This window comes from Periplaneta americana, chromosome 14 (assembly GCF_040183065.1).
Source record: "Periplaneta americana isolate PAMFEO1 chromosome 14, P.americana_PAMFEO1_priV1, whole genome shotgun sequence".
In the NCBI taxonomy this organism is placed as follows: domain Eukaryota; kingdom Metazoa; phylum Arthropoda; class Insecta; order Blattodea; family Blattidae; genus Periplaneta; species Periplaneta americana.
Genome location: NC_091130.1, coordinates 149,228,194 through 149,248,985, shown reverse-complemented (window position 1 = coordinate 149,248,985; position 20,792 = coordinate 149,228,194). Strand labels below are relative to the sequence as shown.

At 37.4% G+C, this 20,792-nt stretch overlaps 1 protein-coding gene across 1 annotated transcript; it reads right to left on the bottom strand.

The window, feature by feature from the left end:
- Positions 1–1,454: 1,454 nt before the first annotated feature.
- Positions 1,455–15,701, bottom strand: LOC138713834 (transcription factor Adf-1-like). Its single transcript, XM_069846276.1, has 2 exons — positions 15,453–15,701; positions 1,455–3,476 (listed from the first exon to the last, which is right to left on the bottom strand). The coding sequence occupies exons 1-2, from the start codon at positions 15,601–15,603 to the stop codon at positions 2,926–2,928; spliced, it is 702 nt and encodes a 233-aa protein (XP_069702377.1). The 5' UTR covers positions 15,604–15,701; the 3' UTR covers positions 1,455–2,925.
- Between the last annotated feature and the right edge of the window lie 5,091 nt (positions 15,702–20,792).

The window sequence follows — 20,792 nt, the reverse complement described above, 5'->3', positions numbered from 1 at the left end:
CTTGTTTTTCACGACACACCTCTTGTGGCTGTTGCTCGTGCATCTCGAAACGGATTGTGGGATCAAGAATGACACCCTTATCTTTCTGCCGATCAATTATGATGATATCAGCACGTCTAGTAGAGCCATCAGAAGAGACGCAACCAACCTCCTCATAAACCTCATAGGAAGCATTCTGACGGATTGAAGATGCGATGAGAGAACGAACCGTATTATGTCTATTGATTCGGAGCAATTCTCCATGATGCCAGAAACCCAAGACGTGAGGAAGCGTTAAAACCTATCCTGTATAAAGTTTTATGGTTTCATTGTAACACACCATAACACATTAAGTTCCGTTAGCAATTTAATAAAAATATAGTTTAAAACCTAATAAATAAAATGCTTATTTTTTCATATTGTAAAAAATATTCTCTGGTTATTTCTACTTGGTTATAAAAATACATGCAAAAGTAACAATGTTTGAATTCTACCTCATCCTCTCCTTTAAATATATTTATGCTCGACCATGCCGAAATGTAGTAATTATACACCTGGTAGCAGATCTTTAATGCATGTAATTAAAGTACACCTACTCATTAAAGGTCAGGTCTTTCAGCCAATGACGACTCAGGTTACAACTGTTCAGCCAATGACAGGTCAGCTTTCTACCGTTATAAAACCGCAAGTATCGATTATTCTCGGACATGCAATCGAAAGAGAATTAGCGAAAAGTCACGGAGGCTGGAAATCCAAAACTGTCGCAGAAGGTTATGTTCTGTTACTACAATAATTAGCGTTAATTGTAAATAATATTCAAATAAATTCAATTTGTCATCTCGTTTTTCAACGTCTAATTTTATTTCATTGTTATCTCTGTAGGTTCTTATGGCCTAGCAAGGTCAATGTGAACATCTGTTCCTCGGAAAAAATCAATACTTTCGCGTCTGCCAACATCTCACAACATACGGGACATTGGTCAAGGTCAGATACAAAGAAAATTAATAATATCAAGTTAGAAATATGGTCGAGCATAAAAAGTCGTATGAAATTCGCCTACATGGTAATTAAGAAGCTCGTATGAAAATTATGAAACTCGCTTGCCCTCGTTTCATAAATATCCATACTCGCTTCTTAATTACCTTCATTATAGGCTCGTTGCATAATGTACTATTATAGATCCATCTATTTGTCCTATTTAGAATTGTAATTATTTTTCGTCGATACTGAAATTATTTTTCGGAAGCTAGCTTACTTTTAGTTGAACTGAACAAAACTGAAATTTGCTTGGAAGTAATTACCAAAAAAGAAAATTATTTCCAATTTCGTAATATTACAAAGAACTAAGTAGCTTACTATAAGGTATAGATTTTTTCTGAAACTAAAATGTAGTACTACAGTATCCAGTAATCGTTTATAGTATGAGTAATTTTCACGACTTGTTTGAAGCAAGAGACACTATACCGATTAAACTTTATTTAATAGGCCTATATCACAGATAAATATGTTTATAACTTATGTTAAGCAAGAAAATTGACTGAAGTTACATGGAAATACACAAATGAAAAGTAAACGAAAATAATTAAATTGTTCTAAATGTAGAGTACACTTTTTGATGTAGGTCTACTCGTTTGTAGTTTTAAAATAGAATAAACTTGTATGCACACACTTAAAAATGCTGGTAAAAGTATGTACGCGTCCTATTTTACAATAGATTAATTTTATTCTTAAACCATAGTCAATTTTTCATTCCTCTCTACGGGATTAATGTTGCTATAATCTGTGAAGGAAAAGTCTGTATTCTGCACTGAGCATGAATGTCCAGAACTGTGTCGTGGTAACTCTTTGAAATGCAATGTTAAGTGGCATTTATGCACCGTATCTAAGTGATAATTCTTAGATTCGCCACTGCTAGCAAAACATGTTAGAGACTTTCATACGTCAGTGCAACACAAACGTTTTGGCAACTGTCGGCCATAGCCCTCCACAGCGACTGGGTTGCACTGCAGAGCTTCAGCTAACAAAGCATAAAGCTTTCAATAAAGTTAATGAATCGTGGTAATCTTTGACGCGTTTGGGCTACACAGCAGGACCACTCGGAAACTCTGCCCAGCGATTGCGCATGGAAGGCAGTGAATGTTTTATAATGACACTGAATTAGTAGGTTCGTTCCAACAACAGTCAGGAACCGTCCGTAACCATCGTGAGCATGCGCAGTACAGAAAAAGCGTTCCAACACAATCCGAACCAGTCCTGAACCGGAAACATGTACTGCAGTCGGACGTTCCAACAAGCTTTTGACACGGGTTCGGAACGGTCAGAAATAGTCCGCGGATTGAGGCATGTACGGAAGAGTACGCGAGACGCGCAGGCGCATAAGCTCACCAACGTCTCCTGGATACTGAAGAAAGACATGTTTGACTGTTCACATCAATGAGGTTAAAGATGTAAAGTGCAGACGAATAATAAAACTAGAGATTTAATTTAAATTTTCGCCAAAAAGAAAGGGAATGGAAGTTATTTGGGTATTGAAATAGTTAATTACAATTTCAACATGCAGCTTTGATTAAAAGTACAATAAATAACGTACATACATTAATAATTAAAAAAAAAAACTATTTTAAATGAGAGTTCCCAGTACACGACATTGAATTGGCGGAATTCTTGCCTTCCATATTTCTTGTCATCTTTTTATAGAAAATGATCGAAATTCTATTTTCTGCAATTAGAATTAGCTGCGAAACGATAATAATTAATCATCCCGTTCTTAGCAAAGATCATCACAGTTATAGCATCTCTGGATTTAGTACATAACGTTCCGTTAAAGCGTTCCAACAGCGTCCAGTCCAGTTTCAATCCCATAGCAGATGCTCAACTAGCGCATGCGCATAAGATGGTACAGGAACCGTACATGAACTGATCCATGAACCGCTTGTTGGAACGAACCTAGTTATGTGAGCTTGAACTGTCCAGAATGTTCCCCAGTAGCTCCAGAACACCCCTTTTAAACGTTCTCTTTTGACTGGAGTTCATTTCCTTCATGTCGGGTAGAATGCTCAGAAGAAACTTTTGGTCTGCGCATTCCACGTCACTTCTTTTCTCTTCGAAATCTTGTTCTGTCTCACTCGCCTTTCTCTTGGGGGTTTGCTGGCACACGATTTCGCCTACTATGTCTGCTTGTTCTTCGGACGGTCCGGGCCTGTCGAAACTCGATGTATCTGACACAGAATTGTGCGTTTCGGGAAGCACAGAGTCGACCTCCTGCATCCAGCTGTCATCGACGTCCTCAGCTATTATTGGATACTCTTGCTCCATTTTGACAGATGTCGTCAAAGTCTCGTTTTGTTTCTTGTTGCCTTTTAAAAACGGCAAGAGAAACTGCATGGCTTCCTGCAAATAATACCGTCTTGCCCACGCTGCAGGTTGATCACCGTCTTGCTTAAGATGACGCATAAACACGGTCCTGATATTCTTCCAACGCTCCCTGCAGTGTTGTGCTGTAACATAAAGAAATAATAATTAGTGTAATATAAAATACAAATAGGCCTATGTTCTCATTATAATAGGTGGGTCATTTTCAGCAAACTATTTTCAAATTGTGACACAACTTTCTATGCAGTGAATCAAATATGTATTTAATCAACGTAGTAATAACTTATTTACATAAGGACAAGTAATTAAATAACAGAAATTTTATTCTAAATTTTATGGAGATTGAAGCACAACGAAAATTTGTTTGTTTTTTTTTATACAAATGGTTTCTTATCAATACGCGATAAAGGTGTGACGATCGAGCAGTATGCGCCTGCGCAGTGTAGCTCGTACAACATTGTAGTAGAGCAACAAAGCGTTATTTTTTTTTTTTTTTTTTGGCCATACTACTAAGATTTCAAATCATCCCTCCTCAAGCGAGGTTGACCACTGGGATCCGGAATTAACAAAATATAAAAGATAAAGGGAAATGAAACGAGCAAAATACTGAGTCGGTTTGTACATTAAAACAAAAATTTACGTTTTAACATGTAGATGATAGTGTAACATTTGAAGAGAGGCCTTCAGAATTTCCATTACAATCTTCTGAACCTCATAAAAGGGAATTTTAAAGGATTTAAGGATATTACATGTAAATTTTGGTAAACAACCCCTCGCTCCAAATAGTAACCCTACAACATCCCAGTTGTAAAGCGAAATTCCATATTTTTCACTGAGGTATGGAAGACAAGGTAAATATTTAGCTCGCTTGTCATCATTTATCTGCAGTGCTTGATTCGTGTCTTGTTCAAAGCAAATCGTAGAGTCAAAGACCATCGCTTTCTGGGTTCTTCTATTGATGGCAATCATATCGACTCTTCTATGAGAATCATCTTCAGACACACAATGAATCTCCTCATGTACTTCCCAACCTCTGTTTCTTAGCAGGTTGGCAATTGCTGTACGGACACGATGGTGTCTGTTGTTACGCAGTAGCTCTCCCTTCTTACAGAACCCCAGTACGTGACCAAGTGTTTCAGTCTCGCTGCAGCCGGGATGGCGACAACGGGTAGTACTGAAGGTTCTGCCAGGGACATCTCACTGCGGTGACGTTGCAAGATATCTTGATGGCATTGATGTATTCCGAGGACGAAAGACACTTTTTAGAGGAGATCCAGGAGTTGGCTTTGGGGCATTCTTCAAATGTACAAACACGAGTCCTGGGTGCACCATTATACATCAGAGAGTAAGAGACAATCAATGACGTGGAAGCACACGTGTCGTCTCCGGTCAAGAAAAATTCAAGACAAAGGCATCCGCTGGGAAGTTCATGTTTACGATCTATTGAGATGTCAATGACCCTATATTGGTGCACTACCATAAAAAAGCCAAACTATGAATAGTGCTCGATACAGTGAAATCTTGGTAGCCAAGTCCGTGGATTTCTCTCAAAAGGATTACTGCTTCACAACAATGCCCGCCCCCAAGTGACGTGAAGTGCTTTGTGTAGAGTGTGGCATTGTACGGGGCAGAAACATGGGCATTACGACGAAATGAAGCATTTGAAATGTGGATATGGAGAAGAATAGAGCGTGTGAAATGGACAGACAGAATAAGAAATGGAGCTTGCTAGAAAGAGTCAGTGAAGAAAGAATAATTTTGAAACAGATCAGGAAGAGAAAAAGGAATTGGCTGGGTCACTGTCTGAGAAGAAGTGACTTCTGAAGGATGCACTGGAAGGAATGGTGAACGGGAGAAGAGTTCGAGGTAGAAGAAGATATCAGATGATAGACGACATTAAGATAAATGGATCGCATACGGATTAAGAGAAGGTAGAAAAGAGGAGAGATTGGAGAATTCGAGTTTGTAGTGAATACCTGCCCTTGGGCAGAAACTATGAATAAATGGATGAGTGAACATGCTACTGTAGCAAATCAGATGATTACAGTCGACTGTAAAGAAGGCATATTTTGAATTTTGCGAATTCGCAGAACGTCCTTCAGCTGCTATCAGCTGAGATTTTCTTCATCTAGTTTATATTTGTATGCAATATTTGTAAAGTTTGTTTTTAGAATAATACTTAATAGTAACATATACAGGGTGATTCAGGAGGAAAGGATCATACTTTGAGGGATGATACCATAGGCGATTCTAATGCAGAAACATAATACAGGGTGTAAGGGGTATAAGTGCCGTCCTTTTCACAGTCGTCGGGGACGGTCTACAGGATCAAAAAAATGTCCATACATCATAGGATCAAAACTTCATAGTTTTTCCAAAAAAAAAATATTTCTTCTCTTATTTTATTCGCGTTATGCTGCTTATATCGTTAGCAAAATTATGAAAACAATTTTATTACGTCATTAGGTATATCTAGCAAAGAGTTAATATTAATTTAAAAAAATGTTTGTGTGTTCTATTACGTTTTCGTGAAATTAAATAAAATTGCATGCTTAAATTTGTTAATATTCTGGCGTGAGAGACGTTGCAACTTATTCAGCAGGCAGTACTCTCCACAGGTCTACTGCCGAGCAGATGACAGTTCGATAGGCTATCAGGTATTCGATAAACAACTTACAATGTCATTCACAGTTTAGGAATATCATATGTTATTAATGTATGGAGAAAGTCCTCGTAATTCAAGTGAGGCAAGAAGATGTACCGTCAATGTTTTCCGGAATGAAGGTTACCTAATGAGCGAACTTTTGTAGCGGTTTCTCAGCGATTTATTAGAAACCTCTTACCTCGTTTCAAAAATCACACAAACAGAAAAATTTATTTAAAAATGGTGCTCCTTTGTGGAAGCGAGAGAGATTAAAATATTGCATTTTAAAAAAGGTTCGTGTGATTTTGTGCTGTAGACGATTACTGTTTATTTTTTAGACGTACAATAAAAAATGGACCAATATTGCCAATATTGTTAAATAAAATTGGAAATTTACCACAAAAATTCTATTAATGAGACTGATAGTTTGTATTTGCTATTCGTTTTATGTAAACAACGGTCCGCCCCTGCATTAGAAAAGAGCATTTGTTTTGTGCCGGTACGTCTGTATCCGCTTGAGCTGCACTGTGTACTTCTAAACTCCCTCCTCCCCATCCAGGAACGTTGCCAAACGTCTAATATTATAAACTTTAATAATTAGTTAAATATTGGAATTAGAAAAAAAATTGTGAGTACATTTTTTTCTTCCTTAAGACACGATCAATCATCAGTTAAAAACATAATGGCACTTAAACCCCCTACATTCTGTATAAACAACCCACCTGTTCTTCTGAGATATCTAGATATCTGATCTCTGCTTGTTTAATTTTGGTTAGTCCTGTGTGGAGATGCCAAAATTTGTTATACTTATAATTCTTGTTGTTGTCAATTTCTCAAGCTTCACAACTTTACAGAACAAGGGCGAGGCTACTTTACAATGTAATGTACTACATTTTATCATGTGGTGTTGAAGCCCAATTAGAGGTCCAAGAACAAGGAACATCGATACCGTCGTATAGGTACCCGCATAGTTATAATACGGGCTGACGTAACTGATACAACTAGTATTATGTTAAAAACGGAAGAGGCTACTGCTCTGAAATAAAGCGGTGATAATTTAATTACTATAGCGTACGTACCAGCAAGGACGGCTCCTGCTTTCTCATTATATGAAATACATATAAGAAAAACGTACCGTGATGCTGAAAAAACAGCAGTGGCTCACTAGTGAAGTGAGCTGGAGAGTTTATGGGTACTTACTTATGGCTTTTAGAGAACCCGGAGGTTCATTGCCATCGGTCCCTATCCTGAGTAAGATTAATCCATTCTCTACCATCATCCCTCAAATCCATATTAATATTATCCTCCCATCTACGTCTCGGCCTCCAAACTAACACCCTATATGCATTTCTTGATTCGCCCATACGTACTACATGCCCTGCCCATCTCAAACGTCTGAATTTAATGCTTCCAACTACGTCAGGTGAAGAATAAAATGAGTGCAGTTCTGCGTTGTGTAACATTCTCCATTCACCTGTAACTCAATCCCTCCTAGCCCCAAATATTTTCCTAAGCCCTTATTCTCAAACACTTTAACCTCTGTTATTCTCTCAAAGTAAGAGTCCAAGTTTCACAATCTTACAGACAAAAGCTTCTCAACCGAATAATAACAGGCACAACAGAATGTTGGTCTACGTCATACCCGCGATGAAATGAGATGATGATGGAGATTTCTTGGGATGTTACCGGGGAATCCGAGCTGCCGCAGAAAACCTCTGTGTTGCCTGGACCGTGGAATTGCACAGCTCAAGTTATAAATCGGGAGTATAACGGGGATCGAACCGGGGTCAACAGGATTTTAAGACCAGTGCTCTAGCCACTAGATCACCGTGGAGGGTTTTTACTTTTTGAAAGTTGAGGATCCAATTACCCCGTTTTAAAATGGTCGGCGGAATGCAGTTTTCGAGGCAGGTTTGCCACACCAGTTTCGTCGGCCATGAGCAACCTAGCAGTTTTGTTTGGATGTTTACGGTTACCAGACTCCTTTGTCTACACGGTTGTATACTTTTCGTTTAGCTATGTTTATTCGTTTAAAAATTGTAAGCTACTGTATTTTAATACATTTTTTTTACAATGGTGCAGAGAGGTTGGCGACCTATCGTGACGTATATAAAGACTTTTTATGCTCGACCATGCCGAAATGTACTAATTATACATCTGGTACCAGTCCTTTAATGCATGTCATTAAAGTACACCTACTCATTAAAGTACAGGTCTTCAGCGAATGATAACTCAGCTTACATGTGTTCAGCCAATGACAAGTCAGCTTTGTACCGTTATAAAACCGCAAGTATAGATTATTTTCGGATATGCAATCGAAAGAGAATTAACGAAAAGTCACGGAGGCTGGAAATCCAATACTGTCGCAGAAGGTTATGTTCTGTTACTATAATAATTAGCGTTAATTGTAAATAATATTCAAATAAATTCAATTTGTCATCTCGTTTTTCAATGTCGAATTCAATAATCAAGGTTATAATATTATCAAGTTTAACGGGACTACGTCAAGGTCAATGACTTTATTGTTCCTCGGAAAAAAATCAATACTTTCGCGTCTGCGCACATCTCACAATTCACGACCTAGAACAAGGTCACTTCCGATCTTGTCAGTTACAAATAAAATGTATACATCTGAATACCGGTAATTTCAAGTTAGAAATATGGTCGAGCATAAAAAGTCGTATGAAACTCGCCTATAATGGTAATTAAGAAGCTTGTACGAAAATTATGAAACTCGCTTGCGCTCGTTTCATAAATATCCATACTCGATTCTTAATTACTATCATTATAGGCTCGTTGCATAATGTACTATTTTACGTCAAAAACAATTTGAGATCTTCGCAGAAATGCAAGTTTTCAGCTATCGTGATGTGATTTTCGGCATGCCGTTTGTCTGTCAGATCTATCTCTTCACGTATAATATTTACTAAAAATAATTTCTGTCAAAAAAAATATATATATAAATTTCATTACTCTAATTAGCTTATAACGATATATTTTTACACAACGTGTTCAAAAAGTATGTAATATGACTCATAACTTCTTACATTTTAATTTTACAAAGAAAAGTTTTATACAAAAACTGTTGGAGATAAATCATACAATATGATACTAGTGCTCGAACAGAGTTAGTTATTCAGCCATACAGGATGTGCCAGTATACTTTATTTTTAAATAGTACGCTATATTAAGATTTACAAACTCAGAAGTATGGAAGATAACAAATCAGAAAGAAATCACAATTGAAATCAAAAGACGAAAGTGGAATTGGATAGGACACACAATCAGGAAAGAAGATGGAGCAGTAGAAAGAATGGCTTTGGATTGGAACCCCCAGGGTAGTAGAACAAGAGGAAGGCCAAAAAATTCATGGAAGAGAACAGTTTTGGAGGAAATTGCTAGGGAAGGAAAAACATGGAGCGAAGTGAAGAAGTTGGCTACAAATAGGGTCCGATGGAGGCGCTTTGTGAATGCCCTATGCTCCTCATGAGGAGATACAGGAGTTTGATTGATTGATTTATATTAAGGTTTACATATTCGTAAACCCCATTAAATTTTACGTATGAATGTGTAGAAATTTTACCCATTCACCCGTTTCGTGTTTTTTTAAACCGTTTATTAAACTTGTTTCATGGACTTCAAACTTGAGACAAATAAGTATGTACAATCATGTTGAGTAGGTCATAAAAGTAAACAAAACACTATGACTAACCAAACTTTACCACAGATGCTCAAAACAACTAAACAAAATGTCCCAGTCTATCACAAAAACAGTGTCTTGTAGATTTGAGATGGAACAGATTAGTCATGTAACTGTGAGAAAAACATTGGAAGTTTGGCAACGAGAAAATAGCAGTGCGCACCCACTGAGCTAGCCAGCCGCCCATAGATATCTGTTCGCCGTAAAATTTATATCTCTAATTCTATGCATAAATCGTTATTTTATGTTGTTTTTCAAATGAAGGTAATTAATATTCTAGTAAAAGTGGTTATAGCCGATTACAACACCTTTGAAGAAGTACATGGTCTCTCCGTCACTGGCAGTACACGGTGCATAGATATAATAGCTTTCAAGGAATCTACAAGATCTGGATTCATAATTGATCCCAATGTGCGTTTCGAAACGAATGAGGAACAGCCAGCAGAAGTGGATAAGGAAAAAAGAATATCTACAATCCTACTATTCCATATTACCTCCAAAAGTACCAGCTAGAAGAACTTGAAGTAATCGGACTTCTGGTTTGGAGCAAGAGGTACCGCTACTCTCTTCGTGAAAGATGTGTTTAAGAGGCTTGGAATACCTACATCTATTATTCCGATTGTAACTTTAGCTGCATTGAAAGGATCAATTGCTCTCCTGAAGCATCACCTATATTCGAAATGAAACCAAGTTCATTAGCATTCTTTACTTTTTTGTAACACTTGCCTCTCTAAAACTAGGTATATTTCCACAATCACAAAATGTATTTGCAGCTATGTACTTGTAGAAGTTTCATTGTCAAAACAAAATTAATGGTTCACTGAACTTGTAAAGATTTATATGTCTAAGTATTCTTTGTCCCTTGTGGCAGCTCACGAATAGTGAGAAGATTTCTAAATTCTATTCATGAGCAGTATTTCTATAGGAAATGATTTATAAATACTGAATATGAACAGACTCTGCACAACAGTTTAGCTGAAATCGCAGACAGATAGCATGACGATGCTGAAAACATGTTTGCGTGCGAATGTCGAAACAACCTTTGCAACATCACACTCACTATTTATACTTATACTTCCGTGTAATGAAAGGTACGAAAGATAAAAGTGAAATTCAGGACGGAAATTAATTTTACGAAGCATCGAAGGATATAATGTAATGGTCTATGGCGAGTCCTTGGCATCAACCCCTTTGATTTGATTAACCCCCTTTGATTTGACTACCTGGTTGGGTTTTTCCGAGGTTTTCCCCAACCAAAAGGCAAATGCCGGGTAATATTTTGGCGAATCCTCGGAACTCACCTCATCTCACTACATCTCGCCAAAATATTGTAAAAAATTGCACAGAATTGTAAAAATTGTAGAAAATTACTAAATTGTAAAACTGTAAAAATTTGTAAAAATTGTAATTGTAATATTGTAAAATTTTGACTTGTTCCACATCTTAAAGCTTCATTGCTCATGTAAGATCTATGGAATAAAATAAATGAATGAATGAATGGATTAGAAATCAAAGCACCCCAAAAATATGAGTAGAACTTCGCTAATACGAATTAGTTGGGGCCCGAATTTATTAGGATTAATTTTATTAGCAAATTTTTTAATTATCCAAACTTATTTTCCCCGATGTATTACTTTATGTTATGTTCCCTCAATACACCGCGTATTGTTCCTTTTTATTCTAATTCAACATCCTGTTGAGATTATTAAACAGAATTGTGTCTAATTACTTGTAATTTCTTCAAAATAATCTATGAGAAATTTCGACCCAAGTGTCATGAAAATTTTAAACTTACGAGCATTTTTAATGCTTTCTTTGACGTTTCAAGGTCTGATTAGAAATTTGATGAAATTTGATAAAATGTTCGTTAGGTCTTTTTGTTCCAATTTTTTTTTACCGAAATTTCGGACTACTAAAGTTCGAATAGGCGAGGTTCCACAGTAAATGGTTGTAAGTCCATCTGGATGCGAGCAATCTGTGGTGATTTCGTAAAGGGAATTTCTTCAAAATAATTATGAAAAATTTCGATCCGAGTGTCATGGGAATTTTAAACGTACGAGTATTTTTAACGCTTTCTTTGACGTTTCAAGGACTGATTAGAAATTTGACGAAATTGGATAAAATGTTCGTTAGGTCTTTTTGTTCCAATTTTTTTACCGAAATTTCGGACTACTAGAGTTCGAATTGGCGAGGTTCCACAGTAAATGGTTGTAAGTCCATCTGGATGCGAGCGATCTCTGGTGATTTCGTAAAGGGAATTTCTTCAAAATAATAATTATGAAACATTTCGATCCGAGTGTCATGAGAATTTTAAACTTACGAGTATTTTTAACGCTTTCTTTGACGTTTCAAGGTCTGATTAGAAATTTTATGAAATTGGATAAAATGTTCGTTAGGTCTTTTTGTTCCAATTTTTAACCGAAATTTCGGACTACTGAAGTTCGAATTGGCGAGGTTCCACAGTAAATGGTTATAAGTCCATCTGGATGCGAGAGATCTCTGATGATTTCGTAAAGGGAATTTCTTCAAAATAATTATGAAAAATTTCGATCCGGGTGTAATGAGAATTTTAAACTTACGAGTATTTTTAATGCTTTCTTTGACGTTTCAAGGTCTGATAGAAATTTGACGAAATTGGATAAAATGTCCGTTCCTATTTTTAGCCGAAATTTCAGACTACTGGGATTCATATTGGCGAGATTCCACAATACACTGATGTAAGTCTATCCGGTCGCGAGCGACCCCTGATGATGCTGTAAAGGGCTATTCACAGCGGATTTTTGGTAGGGTACGCCAGTCCGCTCCTAACACTTAATCTATCTAAATCTAACTTAATATGACACGAAATTGCCTATTTCGACAATGTTAAATTATGTCTTATATAACTTAAGGAACTTTGTATTAAACATTGTTGAAATTACTCGTAGATAGCTGATGTTTTTACAGCTCATGAGCACATAACTTGACTTTATGCTGAAGCAGTAGTTTTTTTATATTTATTTCGTTACTGAGAAATAATTTTCCCCATTAATACATTTTTTCAACGATTTTCAGTATATTACCTCCAGTAACATACCCAAGTGAAACGTACAGCAGAGTTCGTATAGGTCAGTTTCTGTCAGATGCGTTTCCAATTCACTGTGGGCTAAAGCAAGGAGATGCACTATCACCTTTACTTTTTAACTTTGCTCTAGAGTATGCCATTAGGAAAGTGCAGGATAACAGAGAGGGTTTGGTATTGAACGGGTTACATCAGCTGCTTGTCTATGCGGATGACGTGAATATCTTAGGAGAAAATCCACAAACGATTAGGGAAAACACGGGAATTTTACTGGAAGCAAGTAAAGAGATAGGTTTGGAAGTAAAACCCGAAAAGACAAAGTATATGATATGTCTGGTGACGAGAATATTGTACGAAATGGAAATATAAAAATTGGAAATGTAGCTTTTGAAGAGGTGGAGAAGTTCAAATATCTTGGAGAAACAGTAACAAATATAAATTACACTCGGGAGGAAATTAAACACAGAATAAATATGGGAAATGCCTGTTATTATTCGGGTGGAAGCTTTTATCATCCAGTCTGCTGTCAAAAAATCTGAAAGTGAGAATTTATAAAACAGTTATATTACCGGTTCTTTATGGTTGTGAAACTTGGACTCTCTTTTTGAGAGAGGAACATAGGTTAAGGGTGTTTGAGAATAAGGTACTTAGGAAAATATTTGGGGCTAAGAGGGATGAAATTACAGGAGAATGGAGAAAGTTACACAACACAGAACTGCACGCATTGTATTATTCACCTGACATAATGATGAACATTAAATCCAGACGTTTGAGATGGGCAGGGCATGTAACACGTATGGGCGAATCCAGAAATGCATATAGAGTGTTAGTTGGGAGGCCGGAGGGAAAAAGACCTTTGCGGAGGCCGAGACGTAGGTGGGAAGATAATATTAAAATGGATTTGAGGGAGGTGGGATATGATGATAGAGAATGGATTAATCTTGCTCAGGATAGGGACCAATGGCGGACTTATGTGAGGGCGGCAATGAACCTCCGGGTTCCTCAAAAGCCAGTAAGTAAGTAACATACCCAAAATTTAACAAATTTCAAAAACATTTTTCAGCACATGTAAAATATCCAAATAAACAATTTCTGAAAATTCCAGCTTTCTAGATTAAATAAAAGCTGAGAAAGGGTTCGTTTTGTGTGGAAGAACTAAGCTTACCGGTACTGAAAATAAGCGTTAAAATAAGGCATATAGATACACTATACCCACTCCTCAGAAAAACTAAAGTTAACATGGGTATAATTTTAATATAATCATATGTGATAGCGTATATGAGCCCTGTAGATTAAAAATCCCCTGTATCCACTTTTACAAATTAAAGGATTTTGACATTAACTGGTGGAAAATAGAGCGACTTTTCAACCTAACAGTGATTTTAACGAACTTTTTGCTCCGAATTTAGTGGTTTTTTGAATTCAAACTACATAAATCATTAGAATTATTTCTTAGCAAGCAATATGTGAGTATAACACAATTCTGAACAAAATGGTCCGTAGGGGGTTTTGAATCCAGAGGATTCATATAATTTTAAAGAGGAAAAATCAAAGAATAAGTTGGAAAAATAAAAAGATGTATAATTTCCCTCCCAAAATCCCTAAATTTATGAACAATGAGTGTGAAATTAAAACTTGTATACGCCTTCTCAGAAAATCGAAACATTAAAATGGATACAATTTGAGTACCGGTATAGTCAAATGTGATATAGACCTACCATTTTTAAAGATGGAAAACCAAATTATATATTGGGAAAATAAAAAATAAATCAGAAGTTTCAGCGAAAATCCAATCCCTTTCCCCCTTTAATTTGAGCAGACTAAGGACATACATACCAAGGAACAACTTGGCAGAGTCGGTAATCAAACCCAAAGCTTCTGGTTAGGAGCCAGCGTCGCTAACCATTAGACCAAGCTGCTGATCTCCGCAGTACATACTGTACTCCGAGTTAGAAAGGAATTTCAGACCAAATATAAGAAACATAGACGATGGGAAGACGAATTCTGAGAGCGGAACGGGCCGATGGCCTACCATGAAATGTTAAATGTTGTTTTATTTAACGACGCTCGCAACTGCTGAGGTAATATCAGCGTCGCTGGATGTGCCGGCACACTTAAATGCCATCGACCTGGCCCGGGATCGAAGCCGCAACCTTGGGCATAGAAGGCCAGCTCCCTACCATGAAGAAGAAGAAGAAGATAATATAAGAAACATCAGCAGTACTTAAATCGAATAACTGTGGGAGCAATTTCAAAAGAAATATTGAAGTATCGCCGTAGCCGTAGAGGATTTAGAAAACCTGGACGCTCTTAAAATATTGACTCTTTATAAAACGGAAGAGCCATACATTTTATTTTTTTCATAAGTCAAATTAATAAGGGACGATATTATAATAGTTTAATATTTTTCCTTCTCTAATATTTTATAGGAAAAGCAGAAAGAGAAAGCAAATGGAAGGTCATAAAGGCACTAGGCATTAGACATTATTAATTGAAATGTGATAAATTACAGTAAATAAGAAAGAATAGAAATTATCGAAAGCTAATAAACCGCATTATAGCACTGCAGTTACTGTTTCACAGCCACGTGTTCGAAATCGCCGTGCATTACGAGACAGTACCGTACGGTTGGCGACACTGACTCGGGTGCTCCTTCCCCCCAGTAATATTCCGTGATCACATCATTTCGTACTCACCAGATTCGCCTGTTATCTTGGAAACGTCCTGCCACGCTTTTTCCTTGATGTCCGTGCGATTGTAGCTGGGCATAGTGACGTCGTATATACACGGATATAACTGAATTGCTTTGACCAAGCTCAAGTTTTTCTCCTGCTTGTTCGCTGGCATCTTGAAGCAACTAGAAAGCGACTGACTGAAGCAGTTGCCTTGCTCCGTTCGGCTATGTTCGGCCAGTGTCGCGGTCTCTCGGCGAGAACACGTCTGTGCAGTTACAGGGGGCCTTGCGTCGTTTTCCAGTCGTTACTGTCTCGTTTCAGCTGCAGTCGGCGTTGCCAACAGAAGCATAGTACAGCACCTCTGCGTGCAACAGTGTTTTAGAAGCAACCTAAAAAAAAGTGGGAATCAGACGACACACTCACTATCATCACATGGAAATGTTTCTTTCTTTACTCCTGTAGTCTTCCCACCTACTATGTACAATAGGTTTACAGGGTAGAAATTCCTTTTTCAAATACAGTGAAACTTTTCAACAGCGGACACCTTACTTACTTACTGGCTTTTAAGGAATCCGGAGGTTCATTGCCGCCCTCACATAAGCCCGCCATTGGTCCCTATCCTGTGCAAGATTAATCCAGTCTCTATCATCATATCCCACCTCCCTAAAATCCATTTTAATATTATCTTCCCACCTACGTCTCGGCCTCCCCAAAGGTCTTTTTCCCTCCGGCCTCCCAACTAACACTCTATAAGCATTTCTGGATTCGCCCATACGTGCTACATGTCCTGCCCATCTCAAATGTCTGGATTTTATGTTCCTAATTACGTCAGGTGAAGAATACAATGCGTGCAGCTCTGCGTGTAACTTTCTCCATTCTCCTGTAACTTCATCCCTCTTAGCTCCAAATATTTTCCTAAGAACCTTATTCTCAAACACCCTTAATCTCTGTTCCTCTCTCAAAGTGAGAGTCCAAGTTTCACAACCTTACAAAACAACCGGTAATATAACCAACAGCGGACACCGCCGGGGAAAAATTGAATGTCCGTTATTGAGAAGTTCCGCTATTTAGAAAATCGGTAGTATGTATACAGTACATTAAAATGTCTCATACATATTCAACACTATATTTTACAGTACAGTACAGCAGACAGTGAGATTGTTTACAGTATTCATCCAGAGAGAAATTGTACCAGTAAATGTTTTGTAAATGAAATAAACATCACTAACCTGAGTTTTCCCTACATTAAACTTTGTGGCCAGCTCACGAACACTTAATTTCTCCTCCTCACTATGCTTTACAATATCCACTTTCTTTTTTAGTGACGAACGTTTACGTTTTAGTGACATTTTTAATGTGACTATACTTCCGAACACTCAACTTGACAAACTAAGAAAGTACGGACTGCTCACGTACAGCATCACAACTAACAACTGTGCTGCTTACCTTCAATAAAGGACAAGAACGTTCAAATGCACGATAATGATTGTTGCAAAGAATTCCGTTTAATTTACAACCGTCTTTTTCTTTTTTTTTCTTTCGCGCTGTCCGTTATTTGGAAGTTTTAATTGTTGTTGGGAGATACATTTCAGTGTCCGCGTCCGTTATTGGGAATGTCCGTTATTTGGAAGAATTTTATCATAAGGGCCAATGTTATTTTACAGGGCAATTTTAAAATGTCCGCTATTGGGAAGTATCCGATAAGGGAAGTTTCACTGTACCTTCGTAAATGTTATTATCATGTTTACTGTTCAAAGCAATTATTATTTTATTTGTAGTTACTTTTATGTATGCTTAATTGCAGCTTGTATCCTTGCTGTCAATAATTATTCATACAATTTCTACTCATATTAACCAGAAAAGCTATTTCTGTAGAAAATTTCAAATTTTTATATCTTTTCTAATGTGTGCAGAATAATAAGGCCTAGGGTCCAACTGCCTGTCTATAATTGAACTCATGTTCTCTATATATCGGGCTTTCATCTCTAAACTTCCTAGCCTAAATAACTATTTCAATTAAATTTAATTAAACAATTCACACGTCAATTTATATATCTAGGGGAAGTTTAAAACCAGTGTTGATTGCATTTTAGGTTTCATCCCCTCACTTCCCCCATCTCCCTTTCAAATTTCAAATGGCACCTCTATATTGTTGTTTAGTCAACTGTCCGAAGACAGGTCTGAACCTCACAAGTGATACCAACATGGCACCACTTATGAGGCAATTGGCCAGGAGATAATGGGGTAGGGTGGCCAGTTCATTTTCCCCTCCATTGCATACATCGCTGATTAGCTACATATTAGACTAATCAGACTTCAGATGCATACAAACAATTGTTCTTCCTCTGACACATATCGTCAAGTGAGATGTACTGCCTGATAATAGATGTACATATCAGCAAATACCTCAATCAGAGGAAATCTCTATATTATGATATTTAAATTTGAAAGGATATTCAATTGTTTGTACACCTTATTCGTTTTGGCATCTTTTGTTTTCTATCGTCGTCTGGCAACCTGGATTGTTCTTATTTTTTATTAGAGCTGAAGAAATAAAACTACAATGACTATTGTCATTACAGGTTATTTCAGGCAGTAACACGAACTAATATTAAGGAATATTATGGTTGTGTATTATAAATCTATTTTTTGAAAGTGTCAAACAGGGTAAAGGATAATATCTGTAGTGCTCGGAAAAAGTTGCACAAGTCAAAAATGTTAATTTTACAGGAGAAGGAAAAAAACTGTCTTCACACTGGTTTATGTCGATTTAATTTTCTTCTGTATGAATTATTGTAATGGGAGAAATACTTATGTCTCTTTTCCCAAGCGAGCAGATGTTCCGTAAGTTGTCAATAAATTAATAAAAAATGTTTGTGGAAACTGACTTATGCCACTTTTCCCAAGCATCGAAGTGTCCACATCTGTCGAGTAAGCGAGTCTGGCCGCGAAATCAAGTGACCCGGGTTCGATTCCCGGTTGGGGCAAGTTACCTGGTTGAGATTTTTTCCGGGGTTTTCCCTCAACCCAATATCAGCAAATGCTGGGTAACTTTCGGTGCTAGACCCCGGACTCATTTCACCGACATTATCACCTACATCTCATTCAGACGCTAAATAACCTAAGATGTTGATAAAGCGTCGTAAAATAGCCTACTATACCGAAGTTTGGATTTATGTTATTTATATATGGTTTTGATACTATGGCAATGCTATGTAGAGGAGTTCCAAAATAGGCTGTATCAGTGTTGAATGGGGAGTAAAATTCCCTCCTCCCGGCTCAAATTATTGTATTCCTACCAAAACCCAGTGATGCCTGTAATCTAATTCAATTTTTGAAGTGTTCACTAGATTTAGTTAGAAAATAATCAATGTGGTAATTCTGATGTAGCCGTGTCATTTTAAGAATGTCACTACAATCGACATGTTGTGTGCTATAATTTATAATAATAAAGAAAATGCGCACATTCATTCAAAGAGAAAGAGTTTTAGGACTTTGCCCAACGGGCACTGTCTTCATCATTATAATGATATTAATTGTGAAATACAACAAGAACTGGGAGGCAAAATAGCCTATGACTGGCTTTATTATGACGTCAACCGAGTCGGCGCATTCCATAAGTGCTGTACTAACTTAAAAAAAACGCTCTTTAACTCACACGACACACTCACTATCTTACTTACTTACTTACTTACTTACTTACTTACTTACTTACTTACTTACTGGCTTTTAAGGAACCCGGAGGTTCATTGCCGCCCTCACATAAGCCCGCCATTGGTCCCTATCCTGAGCAAGATTAATCCATTCTCTATCATCATATCCCACCTCCCTCAAATCCATTTTAATATTATCTTCCCGTCTACATCTCGGCCTCTCTAAAGGTGTTTTTCCCTCCGGCCTCCCAACTAACACTCTAATATGCATTTCTGGATTCGCCCATACGTGCTACACTCACTATCATCACATGGAAATGTTTCTTTACTCCTGCAGTCTTCCCACCTACTATGTACAGTAGATTTACAGGGTAGAATTTTCTACTTCCACTATTTTAATATGCAAATGTGTTGTCTATCTCCTATCTTTGTAAGCACATTTTGTTTCTTCCAGCTTGAAAACGGTTTCTCTTTTAATTCAACAAATAATGACTTCAATGTTCTCGCAGTATGAACAATTGCACACACAATTAGTATGCACTTTTGATTAAACTAACGCTCAACAATGCAGCGCATTCACAGAAGAACAATATAGCTCCGCTTATTATGTACGTATTGAGGCTAGCCATCTTTCTTACGGAGATGTAGTAGCGAATCGATACCCCCACCCCTACTCGGCCTTCTCAGAAGCTTGCGAGTGCCCCTCTAGCACATAATTATAGTGAATTTAATATATGGAAGGATCTGAGTGCAACCAAGTGTTACGATACATTCTTATCACCGAACTTATAATGTTACTAGGAATAATAACTCAAATTTTTTGGGTATGCTAAGCTTCAAAAGCTTCTTAAGAGCTTAAAAATGAATGTGAAAGTGGCATATCGTAGAAAAGAAAAAGGATAATTGTGAAATAGAACAAGAACTGGAAGATAAAATATGACTGGCTTTATTATGACGTCAATCGAGGCGGCGCATTCTGTAAGTGATGTACAAACTTAAAAAAAAATGATGGCAATGCCGTACAAAAGACCAGTGGCAAATTTATCACGATGCCTTTTACAGATTACAGAAAGGCAATGGGTAAAAGTGGCAAGTTGGATACTATAAAACTGTCAGGAGTAGATCTATATGGCAAGACATTATATACATTGAGGCCAATTTTTCTACAGAGAGTCCCAAATTGATGTATACACATTTTGAAGCATTATTTATCAGCAGCGAGATGAGACTGAAATACGATTTTTGCGGTTTTGTATTCCTAAAGCCCGTACATGTTCAAAATGGCCCCCTTCCGTCACAGTACACTCCCCACAACGACTTACAACAGAGCGACATACCAACTGGATTGTGGCTAATGGAATATCATTACAGGCATGTTCAATCTGAACTGTCAGTTCCTCCAGTGTTCATGGTTCTGTGGCGTACATTGTGTCCTTTAGAGCTCCCCATAGGTAGAAGTCTGGAGGGGTTAAATCCGCAGCACTTCCTCTTCGTCCTATCCATCTCTGGGTCGCCCTCATTTAGTGCGTGGACAAGTCTCGGAATGTAAGGCTTCCATTCTTTGAGCTCTCAAAATTCTATGAACACTGGATTTGCTGATACCAATCTCACGAGAGAATATTGTCTCATTGACTTCTTTGGGAATTGTGCAAAAGCCTGCATGACTGCATCAATATTCTCGTTCTTCGCTTTCTTCCGGACCGCTCTT